We start from the raw sequence: 16,780 nt of genomic DNA on the forward strand, positions 1-16,780 counted from the left end.
TAAAGCCATCCATAATACGCCGGCTGGTCTTTTTCCCGCTACCGGTCAGATACTTGCTTTGGTCGGTGTAGGAATCGGTGTACTTACATGGCCTCATAATAATACTGAATGGAAAAGTCTTTTGCGACTTTTTCGGCAGCTTAAGTGAATTATCATGAGAAGTAGGTACTAGGAATGGGTGTTTTTCTTTCGTTTACAGTACGATTTTGCTTAAATTCGGGCTGGTTCGTTCGGTATGCTATAAGCTTGAGTAAATTCTTTGTTCTCTTAAGAAAGTCTTAAATTGTCTTTGTTACCTAATTTTTCTGTTCGTATAGATACCATCCTAATTAATGTTTCCTTCACCAAAAAGCTAGTGGTAAACATCAAATGATATTCCGTATATAAGTATTTCCAAAAAACTCATTGGCATGAGCCAGGATTTAAACCCGCCCGGGCGCACCGGGTTATCCAAAAATAAGGTTAAACTTATTTGAATATAGTGTAAACAATCTTATTGTGGGCAACCCTCAATTGTGGGCGGGAGTAATCCTATTTCAATACGATTGTGGTGACAACCCTGTTAAAGCAAGTAGTCAATCGGCACGATTCGGGAAATGAATTAGAGAATAAGGTACTTTTACCCGTGGGATGTCACATATCTTTACTAATTCATATCAAGTGAATCTCTAATTCATTTCCCGAATCGCGCCGAATAGCGTATTGTTTAAGTGGCAATTATGGGACTGTTTATAGTGCTTACCTATATTATCCATTAATTATTTGTCTTGCACACTGTTGAACAGCTTTGAGAGAACACATTATATCTCTCACAGCAGAATATAATATATGACGTTAATAAATATTGTTTAACGCGGATAAATTATCCATAACTCTATTGTTTATGTCACAATTTCGAATGTAGAAGGCGACATGCGACATGAAAGCCTTGAAGATATAGATCTAACTAGTTAGGTGGCGCGTGGAGTAGGTACTTTCAGTGGTACCTTCCATTGTATTGGCCGGATGCAGAGTTCTTGTAGGTAAAACGGAAACTATATTGCGATTGTTTTCGTTTTTCCTATAGCGCTTGATGTAGCTAAAAGTGGTGTAGTTGATGGTTCTGTCAAACGTCATACGCATCAGTTATTTTGTTCTCGCTTTTTGCTTTAAAATCACATTTACGATAAAAATGGGCCAAGGTAGCTGTTGTGTGGTAAACTGCAATAAATACTGGACGAAAACGTAATTGTAAATTTTACAGATTTGCAACACCGAGTTGGAAATTAGACCAAAAAATAAAATTGATAGCTGCTTTACATGACATCGCAGCGTACTACGATGCGACGTCGCAACGTGACACCATGTCGCATCGAGCCTCGACACGGCTTTGCATCCTGTTGTGTTATGACTCTTAGGGTAACATTCCATTTCCAACGACAGCTGCACTATTTTACTATGGAAATTGACAATGACAGGTACGCGTTCAGTACCGGTAATACAGCTGCGGTTAGAAATGGAATGTTACCATTAGAGAGACCCTACACTAGCGTCTCAACTCTATGGCTACTTACTGCTCGACACAACGCAGCGATGTCATTTTCCATAGCGCTGTCGACGCCCAAAATACGCTATAGGGTTCCTGCCGGCCTAGCCAAGGTTACAATCGCTATCGCTTCGACAACGAAAAGCATTATGTCTCTTTATCACTCTTCCATATTAGCGCGACCGTGACAGTTGCGTTTCGATCGCTACGGAGCGTAAGCGATTGGCATTTTGGCTACGCGGCCTGACTCTTAGTTTACCGTATAATGCGGACACACGCCCTGAGCTTCACTTAAACACTTAGCTTCATGTTTTGCCAGCCTTACTGTTTCCGCGCTGTCTCTACTATGACTCGGTAAATACATATTGTAATCACGTACGGGATTGTCACGATCCGCTGAATCTGTTTGCATTGAAATATCGCGGAACTGGCGGGAGCGTGTTCGTTACCCCTTTACTGTGTGCGTTGGATGTTTTATTTAAGATTGGTGTCGGTAAGTAGCAATGAAAGCGCTTTTTGCTTCTCAAGAGTTTAATAGCGACTTTCCTGAAGATTATCTCTCTAGAAACACATTTGTAAATATTTGACAAATGTCAAACATATTATACTGATGTAAATATTTATAAAATTGTAATGACAGTGGAATTGTAAGTGGTGAAAAGTAAATAATTTGTTTTAGATATGAAACTTATCCAATGGAGAGAACGGGCCACCGTATTATCACCGCATTTTTTGTATGTTTGCATCTATGTGTGGCATTTTATTTAATGAAGATGTTAATACGTATAGATAACGTAAACCAATAAAATTAATGATTAAGGTTAGATAGGGCAAGAGAAACATTGGGGCAAGAGAAACACTTGCAGGGAATTCTCACGCTGTTTCTCTTGCCCCAAGCAAAATAAACTGTTTCTCTGACCCCACATGACCTTAGTTATTTACTTTTAGTGTAATTATCTACATATATAAATGCAAGTGTCCTGACTGACTGACTGACTGATTCATCAACGCAGAGCCGAAACTACAAAAGCCAGAAAGTTGAAATTTGCACACCAGATTGCATTTATAAAGTGTACAAGAGATAAGAAGCGATTTTGAGAAATTCAACCCCTAAGGGGGTTAAAAAGGGGATGAAAGTTTGTATGGGGTTAAAGTTTTCTTTTAAGCTAGGAATTCGAAACTTCGTAAAAAGATATATTATTAAAATATAAGAAAACTAATTTCAGCGTTTTTGAAAATTCATCCCCTAAGGTGGTGAAAAAGGGGTTGAAAGTTTGTATGGATATCAAAAAAAAATTCAAGTGGTGGACTTGAATCTTTGTATTTAGGGATATTATTAGAAGACAGGAAAAGTAATTTCAGCGTTTTGTAAAATTCATCCCCTAACAAGGTTAAAAAGGGGTTGAAAATTTTAATCCATTACAAATGCTTTGAAACTTTGTAGAAAGGCATAATAGCCGATTACAAAAAAAAGGGATTGCAACGTTTTTGGAAATTCAACCCCTAAGGGGGTTAAAAAGGGGATGAAAGTTCGTCTTCGGGTGCAAATTTTATTTTAAGTTAGGAACTTGAAACTTTGTAAAAAAGTATCATTTTCAAATACAAGAAAACTAATTTCAGCGTTTTAGAAAATTCATCTCCCAAGGTGGTGAAAAAGGGGTTGAAAATTTGTATGGATATCGAAAAATTTGTCGAGCGCGGGACTTGAATCTTTGTATTTGGGGATATTATTAGAAGCTAATAAAAGTAATTTCAGCGTTTTGTAAAATTCATCCCCTAACAGGGTTAAAAAGGGATGAAAGTTTGTATGGGGTTAAAGTTTTCTTTTGAGCTACGAATTTGAAACTTCGTTAAAAGATATAATATAAAAATACAAGAAAACTAAATTCAGCCTTTTTGAAAATTCAACCCCTAAGGTGGTGAAATAGGGGTTGAAAGTTTGTATGGATATCAAACATTTTTTCGAGTGTTGGACTTGAATCTTTGTATTTGGGGATACTATTAGAAGACAATAAAAGTAATTTCAGCGTTTTGTAAAATTCATCCCCTAACAGGGTTAAAATGGGTTTCAAAGTTTAAATCCATTACAAATGGTTTTGAAACTTCTTAGAAAAGCATAAAATCCGATTAAAAAAGAAAGTAATTGCAACGTTTTTGGAATTTCAACCCCTAAGGGGGTTAAAAAGGGGATGGAAATTCGTCTGCGGGTGCAAATTTTATTTTAAGCAAGGAACTTGAAACTTTGTAAAAACGTTTTAAATTAAAATACAAGAACTCATTTTAGTGTTTTTGAAAATTCATCCCCAAAGGTGGTGAAAAGGGGGTTGAAAGTTTGTATGGATATCGAAAAATTTTTCGAGCGCGGGACTTCAATCTTTGTATTTGGGGATATTATTAGAAGATAATAAAAGTAATTTCAGCGTTTTGTAAAATTCATCCCCTAACAGGGTTAAAAAGGGATGAAAGTTTGTATGGGGTTAAAGTTTTCTTTTGAGCTACGAATTTGAAACTTCGTTAAAAGATATATTATTAAAATATAAGAAAACTAAATTCAGCCTTTTTGAAAATTCAACCCCTAAGGTGGTGAAATAGGGGTTGAAAGTTTGTATGGATATCAAACATTTTTTCGAGTGTGGGACTTGAATCTTTGTATTTGGGGATACTATTAGAAGACAATAAAAGTAATTTCAGCGTTTTGTAAAATTCATCCCCTAAAAGAGTTAAAATGGGTTTCAAAGTTTAAATCCATTACAAATGCGTTGAAAATTCTTAGAAAGGCCTAATAGCCGATTACAAAAAAAAAGTAATTGCAACGTTCTTGGAAATTTAACCCCTAAGGGGGTTAAAAAGGGGATGAAAGTTCGTCTTCAGGTGCAAATTTTATTTGAAGCTAGGAACTTGCACCTTTGTAAAAAGGTATTATATTAAAATACAAAAAAAAATAATTTCAGCGTTTTTGAAAATTCATCCCTATGGTGGTGAAAACGGGGTTGAAAGTTTGTATGGATATCATGCACTTTTTCGAGCGCGGGATTTGAATCTTTGTATTTGGGTATATTATTAGAAGACAATAAAAGTGATTTCAGCGATTTGTAAAATTCATCCCCTAACAGGGTTAAAATGGGGTTCAAAGTTTGAATCCATTACAAATGCTTTGAAACTTCTTAGAAAGACATAGTAGCCGATTACAAAAAAAAGTAATTGCAACGGATTTGGAAATTCAATCCCTAAGGGGGCTAAAAAGGGGATGAAAATTCGTCTTGGGGTGTAAATTTAATTTTAAGCTAGGAACTTTAACTTTTTGGAAGAAAAGGTAATAAATTAAAAAACCCAAGGTGGTGAGAAAGGGGTTGAACGTTTGTATGGAGATCAGATATTTTGTGAGTGCGGAATGCGGAACTTGAATCTTTGTATAAGGGCATAGGTACCTATTATGAGAATACAAGAAAGGTAATTTCAGCAACCAACATAAAATCCACTTGACTTAAAACTTCATACAACTTGCTAAAAAAGAAAAGTACTTAATTTCAACATTGCTTGGATATTAAAATTATAGGTACTAAAGATGTAAAATGTTGAAGATAAGATTCCACGCGGACGAAGTCGCGGGCAACAGCTAGTTTAATATAAATCAAACACAGTTAACCTTCAAGCAAAAATTTTAAATTTAAAGTGTATTGTTTTGGACAGCACTTGTAGTTTTATCAGTATCAACCACAGAGTCCATGTTTTTCAAGTGTTCCCCAACTTCTTTCTGTAAATCCTTCTTTACAGAAGAATTTGCGCCTAATAAGTCATACACCATAGTTGTCTTCTTATCTCCAACTACTTGTATGTCTGATTCTGTTGTGACCTCGGTTTCCTTTGTTGTTGGTGTTGTTGTCCCTAGTTTTCTCGTCGGGAACATAAATATTTCAAGCGTCTTCGGTTTCGGTCTCTGTGGACCTTTATTTGAGAAAAGGGTATCGAATATAAGTGGCAGATATTGCATTGGTTTCGGGTAAGCCTTGTCAATTGGCATTATTGGCATTGGAGGGATGCTCTGTATTACAGGTGCTCCATGTGGAAAGACTGGCATATTCTGGCGCAGAGATTGTGGACCTGTTTTAGGATTGTATTCCACATAAAACTCCTCTTGTATTTGCTCATGCGATGGACAACAGAGGGACGAGCTCATGGTATCCTTAAATGAGAACAAGTCGTCGTTCATTAAAATCTTGCTGAGCATGTCGTGTGAGCTGTGCAGGTCTTGGTTCCTGTTCCTATGACGATTCTGCGTGCAAGGACATTCTGCGGATTCTGATCGAATAGTGTGCATGGGTTTCGTGTCATGTATCATCTCGAATTCGTTTTTTGGAAACTCTGGAACTAAGAAAGTATTTTTATTTTGATGGTTTACCTGAGGAAAAATAGCAACACATTTAAAATATCATACAAAAGTCTGAAATTCATCATTATCATCATCATTATTATTCACCGTACTGCTTAAAATAATTTCACCCGTCATCTTCCATCCATTATGATATTCTGTATATATGAGTATTAGATAGTCTTGACTCTGGTTAAGAACATTTAACTTGTTGACGATCAAGTTTTTACAAATAACTAAAAGATACTAAAATTTAAGTTTTCAAATATAATATTATAGTGAGAGATATTTTGGCCTTCATTTTGCTACAAAGAATTTACATTCGTTCGATTTAAAATAAGTTAGCGGTTTTTGTAACTTTTTTGCTCTCCGTAAATTTGAACGAAGTTGTTCGACTTTACATAAAGCAAAATTTGCATCCAATGGCGTCGGTTATTTTAGTTAGAATTGGAGTATTTTAATTTCGTACTGAAACTTGGCAAACTGACCAACTTCGGGTAATTAAACAGAGTGCTATTGCTATTCAATGTCGATGCATTTCGAATGACCGCCATTTGGCAAAACTTTGCTGTGAAATCTGTAATTTACGTTCACCAAAAAGCTATTTATTTGGTTAGCCACTCGAACGTTAATTTAGTTATAGTAGATTTAGAGTTGTTACACGCAAAAAAAATTGCGATTTCGTCCCTGAACCCTGAATGAACACATAATGTATTAATTACTGCTGTATATGTGTTACTGCTGCTGAAATCGTAATAAGTACAAGTACATATGTACTATGTAGTTCAAATAAAGACTTGACAAAATAAACGATTTATTAATACCTGGTTTATGGAACGTAAAGTAAATACAAACTATGCATTATGTGTATACTTCGTATTTTGTTGTATGTTCGCGATATACTCAAAAACCGGGCAAGTGCGAGTCGGACTCGCGCACGAAGGGTTCCGTACCATAATTTAAAAAAAAAAACAAAAAAAAACTGTCACCCATCCAAGTACTGACCACTCCCGACGTTGCTTAACTTTGGTCAAAAATCACGTTTGTTGTATGGGAGCCCCATTTAAATCTTTATTTTATTCTGTTTTTAGTATTTGTTGTTATAGCGGCAACAGAAATACATCATCTGTGAAAATTTCAACTGTCTAGCTATCACGGTTCGTGAGATACAGCCTGGTGACAGACGGACGGACGGACGGACGGACGGACGGACGGACGGACGGACGGACGGGCGGACGGACAGCGAAGTCTTAGTAATAGGGTCCCGTTTTACCCTTTGGGTACGGAACCCTAAAAACTATTGAATGGATTTTCATTCAGTTTTCACCTATCGATAGAGTGATTCTTGAGGAAGGGTTGTGTATAATTTGTTAACCCGTGAAAAGCCGGTGCGGGTCGCTAGTAGACAATAAGGATCAAACTGGTAGTTCAAACCCTACTCATACTTTTCATTGTATTCTCTTCACGGCTACTTGGTGGTCTACTCATTCGACAATTAAATTTATTCAAACCATTTGAATTACCTGATGTTTTAGGATTCATGTACACATTAAACTCCATCTTGCCGAGATTCACGATGGAATGAGACACGCTCGGCGTGTCTCTCAGCCGGTAGTCTCGCCCGCTGACGAGCGAGCATGCCGCCAATAAAACAGCGAGTGCGAACATTATCTGAAATACTGACTGGGAGTTAAATGTTGGAGCTTAGACAAAAGTAGAATCTACAGAGTCTTAGAGGAGAGGAGAATGGAGGCAAATGCGCAAATAATATCCAAGTAATATGGAAAAAAGTCGTTAAGCAAACACAATAGTGTTGCACCTTTGTATCGGAGGAGTTGTCCGCCAAGTTTCCGCTTACCATCCTCGAAGTGGTCGCCATGGCCGAAATCGGCCGAAATCAATCTATCAGTGTTTTAGTAGCAAACATAGTGTTTTAATTTAATACCTAGCATGTAGATCCAATACTCATATTGTAAGTACATGGCAATACATTTTAACAATCCACATGTCTTTGTATTTATCGAATTCTAATGGTTACCTTACAATACTTATAAATCTTATAATTCATTGTATGTGGACGAAGAAATACTCAGTATTTTAGGAGCTTAACCTCATGTTATTCTTTTAAAGTGTCCAGTCAAGCCCGAAATCCGACAACGAAATCCAATTTGATACAAATCAGTTTTCTTCTTTTAATAAAGTTGGAATAGACTTACCTTTGTGGTTGCGTACTTCAGAATAAAGTGTTATAGAAATTCGGAGCAAATCAAATATTGTTACGCAAGAAACTGCTCTTATTTGATTTCTATTTTATGAGTGGTCTTGCGAAATTCAATCAAGTGAAGTATTTTTTGCTCAGGAATGTGAAAAAGTAAAAACAATACGTTTGCACTTTGACTCCATTATGTTTAGATCAATTTCAGATTGTATCTAGGGAATGGAATTCGATTTGTTACGTTTCCAAACTTTTATTGGTTTTTCTTTTGATACTAGAGGTGAACTTTAGGTTATTTTTGTAAAATAAGTTACATTAGTACAAAATTCTGCCACCACAGACAGAGAAATCGTTAATAATTTGTTGTACATTTGATATATGTCATAGAAAGCTTATAAGCAAAGTATTTCAACAAAAAATGTAATTTAAATACCAAGGGTACTCAACTTCTATAATATAATTTAAGCGTACGAGTATAATGCATTGGTTTAGTTATCGGTATTTAAATTACCTACTGAAATAGAATATTAACCCTTATCTTGGCAAGGCTCAGAATATCTTAAATATAAACATTTTTTTAGTTTTTTGTCACCTATTGAGCATACTAGACTATTAAAAATTAAGAAAAAAAATCCAGGATTTTCCAGTTTCGGAAAATCATATGTATCATATTTGATACAGTGCCAATAACTCGACAAAATAGTTACCTACTTTTTAGAAGAAAAATGAAGATTTTAATAAAAATAAAACATGTAATGCAACAGAAATTTGCATTTACTGCTAATTTAATGCAATCTAAAGCATCAGATGACTATTAAACCTGTAAAAATAAATTATATCTACGAATACCTGTTCACATGGGCGGAAATTTAGATCCCGTAAAATTTCAAAAAAGTCGTCAGCAAAAAGTTGAGTAAAATAAGAAAAGTAAACAAATAATTAAAAGTAAACAAAAATATTTTTTTTTTACTTTGGGGCCATTTTTTGCCATACACATATTTTTCCGTGCTACAGGCTACGGCGTAGCAATAATGCTACAGCGTAGGAATATATAGTTAAATAACATCTAGTACTTAAAAAGATCAAAGTTTAATAACTAAATAATACGACAACTAATATTAAATAATTGAAGCATGTTTTGTAACCCCACAAAAATAAAAAAAAATAAAAAATCATGTAAAGATATTTTGACGATAACTTGGCAATGTATTAAATGTAATACAATCCTTTCGATATGTACATTTCTAAGTTCTTGGCAGTGTATCAAATATAATACATAACAGTTTCATGTAAGGTTCTGTGTATTAAATGTTTTTAAATTCGAAGGCACTGTAAATATGTATGCACTAAGAGACAGTAAAGATATCAAAATGTAGATTATGGAAAAATATATACTAACATAAGAAATAAATGCAAAACTTCCAGTACGAACCGAAATCTATTGTTTCCGCGGCGCCATATTGATTATTACTAATTAATTTACAATGACACTCGTGTCAATTTTTTTTTCTATAAGTAAGGAGGGTAGCTCGACATATTGATGGCAGAATTATTGTGCTAGGTAATAAAGTGAACCTGCTAGATTTTTTTAAGTTCCATGTATCACGGGTGTTACGATGCCAAGATAAGGGTTAAGTACTATGATTCAATTTATGCAAGTAAAGCGTACTTCTGAGTCTTCTGTATTAGATTTCGCTATGATAATATTAGATTTTAGAAGCTACCAAATTAAGTGGTATATACAAATATATGTACCTATGTGTGTACTGAATGTTACATCAAATCTAATCTGTGGGTATTAAATAAGCATAAGTATTCAAATTAGTGGTAGGACTAGGAACTTGAATAAAAAGAAAAATTGCACATAAATGTATATTTAGATCATTTACTTAATTTTATTTACATTTTCTACATTGCTTGCCGCACCGCTAACAGTAACAGTATCACTTTTAATAGAAGCATCAGAGTTAACAACTGGGCTGCTACTTGCGACATTGGCTGTAGTATTGCTTGCTTTTGGTACTATCGGTACATAGTCTGCTTTAGCTGCAACCGGTGTTGTCTCAGTTGCTGTACTATTTAGTGGTTCTGCTTTATCTTTTTCATCAATTTTTATAGCTTTATGATCTTTTACAGCATTAACTGTTTCTGCAGCTTCATTTACTTTATCATCAGTATTATTACCACTTGAGACGTTTGTTTGCCTTCTGAATCCAAAATCAACATCATTCTGACTGACTTGTTGTAGCTGATTGTCGTAATTTTTGTCTCCGGGTCTGACTGATGAACCTTTTGAATTGTAATAAAGAACGTTAATATTGTGAGAACATTCTACGAAAATAATAACATGCAGTTAAATTTACTGGTAAAAATTCCGGTAGATGGTTATTTGATTGAGTTAGACTCACATTTATGATTAGCTTGATTTGAAGATACTGACTGTTTAATTTCTGTAAAATTTTGGTCGAAATGCGTCGTATGAGGGAATTAAAAGACTGGCACAAGAAAGAAATGATTGGCGATTACTCCACCGACAAGAGCAAAGCTCTTAAGTTATGATGATGTTGGTGATGAAAATTTTGGTGTTGACTAGACTTACCAGAGAACAGATTACTGAGACCAGGTATGCGTAAGCCATTGTCACCAGTCCCTAAAAGAAGCTGCACTCTTCCGACGTTGGATATGCCTTCAGCGGTCATATTCACTGATCCTAGGCCTAAAAAGTATTTTGCCTTTGTTAAATCATTTATTTCTCACTCAACTCACTCTTAGAGACATCTAGTTATTCACTTCACATTTAAGGTGACAGTCCATTTCCAACGACAGCAGCACTACCATTAATTTTACTATGGAAATTGACAATAACACTGACGCTACTAGTAGTGCAGCTGCGGTCAGAAATGGAATGTTACCCTTAATCGGTTCGCACTCACAAACTCTCTTCTCTCTCTCTCTCTCTCTCTCTCTTCTACTCTCTTCTCTCTCTCGTCTACTCTCTTATCTCTCTCTCTCTCTCTCTATCTCTTCTCTCTCTCTATCTTCTCTATCGCTCTCTCTCTCTCTATCTATCTACACTCTCTCTCTCTCTCTCTCTCTCTCTCTCTCTAGCTACTCTCTCTTGCTGGATCTCCAATGCACCCTTCAGTGTAAGTATATCTTTAAAAATATTTTTACCATTACTGCCGTGTCGCAGAAGGAGCTCAGCTTCGCCAACAGCACTAATTCCATTAGATTTCAGATTAAAATCTACGTGCTTGGGCAAAACTTCGCCGTTACCATTTTTTAATTTCTTGTTTTCTTTAATTTCTTTTAGTTTCTTTTCTAGCTGTAACTCAAAGATAACGTGCAATTAATTAAAAATAACGAAGTACGAGTAAAAAGCAGTGGTGGCCGAGTGGATATGACGTCTGACTTTCAATCCGGAGGTCGCGGGTTCAAATTCTGGCTCGTACCAATGAGTTCTTCGGAACTTATGTACGAAATATCATTTGATATTTACCACTAGCTTTTCGGTGAAGGAAAACATCGTGAGGAAACCTGCATACATCTGCGAAGAAATTCAAAGGTGTATGTGAAGTCCCCAATCCGCATTGGGCTAGCGTGGGGACTATAGCCCAAGCCCTCTCGCGCATGAGAGGAGGCCTGTGCTCAGCAGTGGGACATATATAGGCTGAAATAATGATGATGATGATGATGAATTAAAAATATGGAGAAAAGTTGTTGTTTTATAATGTATCTATGTGTAGGTACAAAAAATATAATGTTGGTTCGTGTAAAAGTGTATAGTATACGTCATCAACCGATCATCTTGGTATTAATGAAAATTATGTACAGTCAACGTCAAAAATATGTTTACGTTTTTCACCTCATTAAAAAGGAGTAAGGTGCAAAAGTGTAAACATATCTTTGAGGGCGTCAAATTACTGTCAAATTGTGACTTTTTGTGTAGTAATGTTGTACAGTCACTACGAGTAATGACATGTTTTGGTAGGTTGCCAGTGGAATATCATATTATCCTTCCTCTCTTCTGTCGGTTGCCTCGTGGACCCTTAGCTGTCATGGATGTCGTTACTAGTGGGGTCCCTTTGTTTCCCATAAAGTTTTAAGTCATAATGTATTGTTTGTCTTATTATCGTTAGTCATAAAACTGAAACCGTTAACCTTGCAGGGTTTTCTTAAGGTTATCCTATAGATAGGTTAGGTTAGGTTTCTTTTATGGCAATCCTGAAAACTGACGCGTTTCTGAAGCAAATGAATTATGAGTAACGAAAATGCGGGCAAACAATACATTATGACTTAAATCTTTTTGGGAAACAATAGAGACCCCGTTACTAAATATTTCTTACCCACCATTTGCAGTAATACATCTTTACTTTCTAGAAATGAAGCTTCGTTCGGTGCCAGTGGAATTCTTTGTATCGGTGTATCAATCTTATCACCCGATGATAATATAACCACGTTTAATGTCAACTGAAAATAATAAATTCCAAATTAAATACGCTGATGGTTGACTAACTCTTGAAGAACGCTTGTAGCATAGATGTAAAATGCCACATAAAAAAAATGTTTAGTAAAAAATATGATCAATAATACGCATAGGTACAAAAATTTTAAAACATATTCTAATGAAATAAGAACGAAGTCATTAATTTCCGATGGTCTACTGAGGTCGTAGTTTTTAAAACAAATTTACCTGACTTACTAACAATAAGTTTAGTATCATGTGGAATTTAATACAAATTAGGTTTAAAATGAATTGTGGGTGCCGAGTTCCATTAAAACTATCAGTACGGCTACCATCAGTTTAGCATTGACATAAACGCTATCGTGAACATAATTTACTTTCTGTATACTTCTTTCGCACCAATATGTCAGTACGAGCGAGATGCATAGAAAATAAATTACGTTCACGATAGCGTTTATGGCAATGCCAAACTGATGGTAGCCGTACAGCACCTCTAGCACAACAGCACCTCTAGCACAACTGGCCGCGACAGGCGTGAGAAGTGACAGATCGGCGCGACTTGGCGGCTTGTCGCGTGTTGGCAGCACAACTCACGCGCGAGAGCCACGACAAACTCGCGATCAGGTGTCACTGTCAGAAAATGACAACGATCACGACTTTGAACTAAAATCCGTAGCACAACTGCCTATTTTGAGACAAAATATTCTCTCGTCTTTATGTCAATCCGCGAGTCGAAGTCTACGCGACTTTATAACGCGACTCGCTCTCGCGGGTGGTTTGCTTGTACGTTTTTAACTAAACTCATGATAATTATAACTTAAAAACAAGTTTCATATATTATGTAATAATATAATTTGTATAATTACTTATTGCCCTAAGGAATTAGGAAGTATGGAACAATCACTAAATGCGCTTTACGCACGCTTATATCGATTATGCACGGTGATATCTACAAGTACCACAACACACCCATCATCTTTACAACTTTAATTTCAAACAGCTAGCTTGTAGGTACTCAATTAAGTAATTAGGTACATATGTAGGATTTTTAAATTTCAATTCAAGTTCGTAAGTTTGTAAAAGTAATCCTAAGACTTCCTTACACAAAACTTTCATCAACCTAACAACGGAGCCCGCTTGCTTGTACATAAATGAAGCCGATGAGGTGGGTAGGTACAAATATTCAAAACAAACTATCCAAACTTATTAAGTAAGCCATAGTCTTAGTAGTAATATTTAGGATCACGGTTAGATGTCTAATTTCAACAATCTCTTACTATTTAGGTACCGTTTGGAACCTTCCTCGACTTCAACAAAACATGTGGCCTGTGCCCGCTGCATCGTACTGTAACAGAATGATGTAATACGTGGCTATAACAGGATCATGTCCGGCTCAAAATCATGCTTTGTATGAAATATTATCAGTCAACACCCACTAAACCATTCCGTCCCCTGCCAACACCATACCGTGACGTGACTGGACCGAGCCGACCAACAATATTTTGAAGGAGTCGTTACGCTCATGTCATAGTCTGCGTAGGTAGCATAGGTACGGTTATCATATGGTCTACCATATTGAAACTCCTCTAGATCATACCCGTGTTCTAGATGTTTCACTTCATGTTTGACAGGGCCTGATACGATCATGCTATGATACGTTGCTGTCAACATTAGGTATGAAGTGGGCCTTGGGGAGCTATTAATTAATAATGCCTAGCCTATAAAAGCTAGGCATGATCTTGCGTTTAAGTAAACCATTCAAAAGTACGCTCACGTTAAAAGTCTTGTATTACTCTTTCGTCCGTAGTATTTTGGAGTTTGGTAGTGTTGTTTGGAGCCCACATTTCGGTATTCATAAGTCTCGACTTGAAAGGATTCAGAAAATTTTTTGTAAGTCCCTTGATTATAGAACCGGCCGCTATAACTGTGACTATCTTTCGTCAGCAGCTAGACATAGACTTCCTCCTTTGGAAAAAAGAAGAGCATATCTAGATATTTTATTCTTATTTAAAATTATTAGAAATCATATTGATTCCAACCCACTATTAGAAAACATTTCCTTCAAAATTTCTCGGTTCCACTCACGTTCTAAACCTACCTTTTCTATTTCTTCCTGTGGCACACAGTATGCTAAAAATTCTTTCTTTAGGCGCACTTGTAATATGTATAATGAATCGCTTAATGATATAGACATTTTTGTTCATAGTTTGTCCGTTTTCAAGAACAAAGTTCGGCATATTTTGTTTTCTAGTAATTGAAAAAATTGTTTCTAGTTATATTTCGCATTGTATTCTTACTTTATTTGCGTGTAGTATTCACAACTATATAATACCTTCGGGTAATTTATAATTAAGTAACCTACTACCTTTATTGTAATAGTCAACCTAGTAACATATGAAACTTTAGGCCTATTTTCAATAATTTTTGTAAGACTTATTTGTAAAAGGCTGTTTGTTTTCTAAATAAATTAAAAAAAAAAAAAAAAAAAAAAATAATGGCTTCTAGGAGTTCTAGGTACTTTATACCTACCTACTTTATTTTTGTTTCTTTTCAGGTAAAAATACAGGAGAGAAAAAAAACAATATTTAAATTAATAGTATATTGCTTTGCCTTATATATTTCTTATTATTAAACCTAATATATATTAACATCTAGAACCACTATAGAGAAATTGTAAGAATCTTCTTTATTACCCTTGAAAAGTATTTTCTCTCTTCCTTTTTCTTCGACATGCGGCGTAGGACAATTAAATATCACCCTGGAAAGAAAATTGGTTTGTAAACAAGACAATAAAATATGGTCATGACTTCATCGAGGACTATGAAATAAGCTTTTCATATCAATTTGTCAAATCATAAACAGTTAGGTACACAGTACACACACATGCCATCCATTATTGGCACAAGAAAAACTATATGAAACTTATTTGAGAGTTACTGTGGCAGCTTAGATAGGTACGCCATAACCATTAGGGTAATTATTAATAGTTCACTTCCTCAGTGGTGTTCTTAAAGCTAAAGCGCTTCTCACATCTTAGTTAATTTAGAAAAGGGGACAGCTCCGCGTTTGAAACCTACAAGCTTGCCTAGTGTGTTTCTTTTCCTGAATCTCCACTTCGGGTCCCGTTGGCACGTTCCTGTTAATAATATTTTCCTTTGGGTGCTGGGATATCAATCGTGTCTAGGATAATGCTGAACTTATTCTGAAAAAAAAAAACACTATTTACAACAGGAATATGAGAACAAAACCAATAATAGCAATTCCATTATTATAGTTACTTACAAAAATATTTTATTTAAAAGGTTTATTAAACAGAAAATTTTAAACAATATATATTTTATGGAATATTATCAATATTAAGTATATAAGGCTCTATTACTTACATATTTTCATATTTTTTCCCGTAATTAAATGTTGACAAAATTTGAAAGTTCCTTGACTTTGACAGGAAAAACTTAACCATCGACAAAAAAACTAGATTTTTTATCACCAAAGAACGAATGATTTAGCGCATCCCTGGTTTCCGATTCAGTGTTGCCACTTGCAAATATCGATTTGTTTAGACTTTGATTTCGCCGGGTAACACTGACGAGTCGCGCCGCGACTTTGAGTTCTCTACGCGGCTGTTGCAGTCGCGGGTACAAGTTATGCTACGGAAATCGACAGATTTGACAGCCGCGGGAATGGCGACTCGAGTCGCGGTCTAAGTCGCGGATGCAAGATGTGCTAGAGGTGCAGATAATGATAAATGGAAAGTTACCGAATCATATATATAGGTATGTAAATACCTACAGCCATAGTGTATTACCAACATTATGACACTCCAAAACCACTTCAATACGAACCCAACAACCCCATAAACCGCATCAGGAATGCGAAAACATAAATCCAATAAAATTACCAGAACAGTGAGATCCAAATGTGGCAGCATGTTGGAGTCAATAGGGATTTAACGGCCACGTGGGCCGTAAATAAATACAATCAACTTTACGGCCGCTCTTGCATAAACTCAAATGCATTTCCCTGAAATAGAAACAAATGAAATTCGCGAAAGGAACTTGAGTGCTGAATGCTTGCTATGTCTGACCCGCTTACGGCTCGGCCACATTACGCGACTGGTGACGGCGGCAGCGACGCGTAATGTCGTGGCCGTTAGCGTTGTCACGCGCAAGTTATGCTAAGCAGTCTGTATGTTGGACGAATCTT

The 16,780-nt window shown here is 35.8% G+C and overlaps 3 protein-coding genes and 1 long non-coding RNA gene across 5 annotated transcripts in view; 1 reads left to right on the forward strand and 3 right to left on the reverse strand.

The window, feature by feature from the left end:
• LOC134667785 (uncharacterized) overlaps positions 1 to 16,780 on the forward strand; it is a 197,227-nt gene that overhangs the window by 119,438 nt on the left and 61,009 nt on the right. The gene's annotated exons all lie outside the window — the stretch shown is intronic.
• LOC134667722 (uncharacterized) lies at positions 5,173 to 8,383 on the reverse strand. The gene is made up of 3 exons (XM_063525141.1): positions 8,111 to 8,383; positions 7,418 to 7,573; positions 5,173 to 5,893 (listed from the first exon to the last, which is right to left on the reverse strand). The coding sequence occupies exons 2-3, from the start codon at positions 7,560 to 7,562 to the stop codon at positions 5,193 to 5,195; spliced, it is 846 nt and encodes a 281-aa protein (XP_063381211.1). The 5' UTR covers positions 7,563 to 7,573; positions 8,111 to 8,383; the 3' UTR covers positions 5,173 to 5,192.
• LOC134667497 (uncharacterized) lies at positions 9,976 to 16,666 on the reverse strand. Of its 2 annotated transcripts, none has more exons than XM_063524924.1 (5): positions 16,476 to 16,666; positions 12,460 to 12,579; positions 11,284 to 11,434; positions 10,709 to 10,825; positions 9,976 to 10,398 (listed from the first exon to the last, which is right to left on the reverse strand). In XM_063524924.1, exons 1-5 carry the CDS (start codon positions 16,503 to 16,505, stop codon positions 9,995 to 9,997), a joined length of 822 nt encoding a protein of 273 aa, XP_063380994.1. In that variant the 5' UTR covers positions 16,506 to 16,666; the 3' UTR covers positions 9,976 to 9,994. The 2 variants fall into 2 exon arrangements, with proteins under 2 accessions (XP_063380994.1, XP_063380993.1); XM_063524923.1 differs by having other exon boundaries at positions 16,383 to 16,666.
• On the reverse strand, positions 15,159 to 15,922 carry LOC134667514 (uncharacterized). Its single transcript, XR_010098642.1, has 2 exons — positions 15,652 to 15,922; positions 15,159 to 15,332 (listed from the first exon to the last, which is right to left on the reverse strand). It is a non-coding gene; the product is annotated as an uncharacterized LOC134667514 (long non-coding RNA).

The sequence above is a fragment of the Cydia fagiglandana genome, chromosome 9, assembly GCF_963556715.1.
Source record: "Cydia fagiglandana chromosome 9, ilCydFagi1.1, whole genome shotgun sequence".
Taxonomy (NCBI): Eukaryota; Metazoa; Arthropoda; class Insecta; order Lepidoptera; family Tortricidae; genus Cydia; species Cydia fagiglandana.

What these genes read in the sequence shown, in the direction of transcription:
- LOC134667722 (XM_063525141.1), bottom strand. Translation starts at nt 7,562, where the DNA reads ATGTTCGCACTCGCTGTTTTATTGGCGGCATGCTCGCTCGTCAGCGGG. An exon ending in CATGAATCCTAAAACATCAG is followed by an intron (nt 5,894 to 7,417) that starts GTAATTCAAATG and finishes ATACTTTCTTAG; the next exon opens with TTCCAGAGTTTCCAAAAAAC.
- LOC134667497 (XM_063524923.1), bottom strand. Translation starts at nt 16,505, where the DNA reads ATGCTGCCACATTTGGATCTCACTGTTCTGGTAATTTTATTGGATTTA. An exon ending in TTTGGAGTGTCATAATGTTG is followed by an intron (nt 12,580 to 16,382) that starts GTAATACACTAT and finishes TATTATTTTCAG; the next exon opens with TTGACATTAAACGTGGTTAT. An exon ending in AAGATGTATTACTGCAAATG is followed by an intron (nt 11,435 to 12,459) that starts GTGGGTAAGAAA and finishes TTTGAGTTACAG; the next exon opens with CTAGAAAAGAAACTAAAAGA.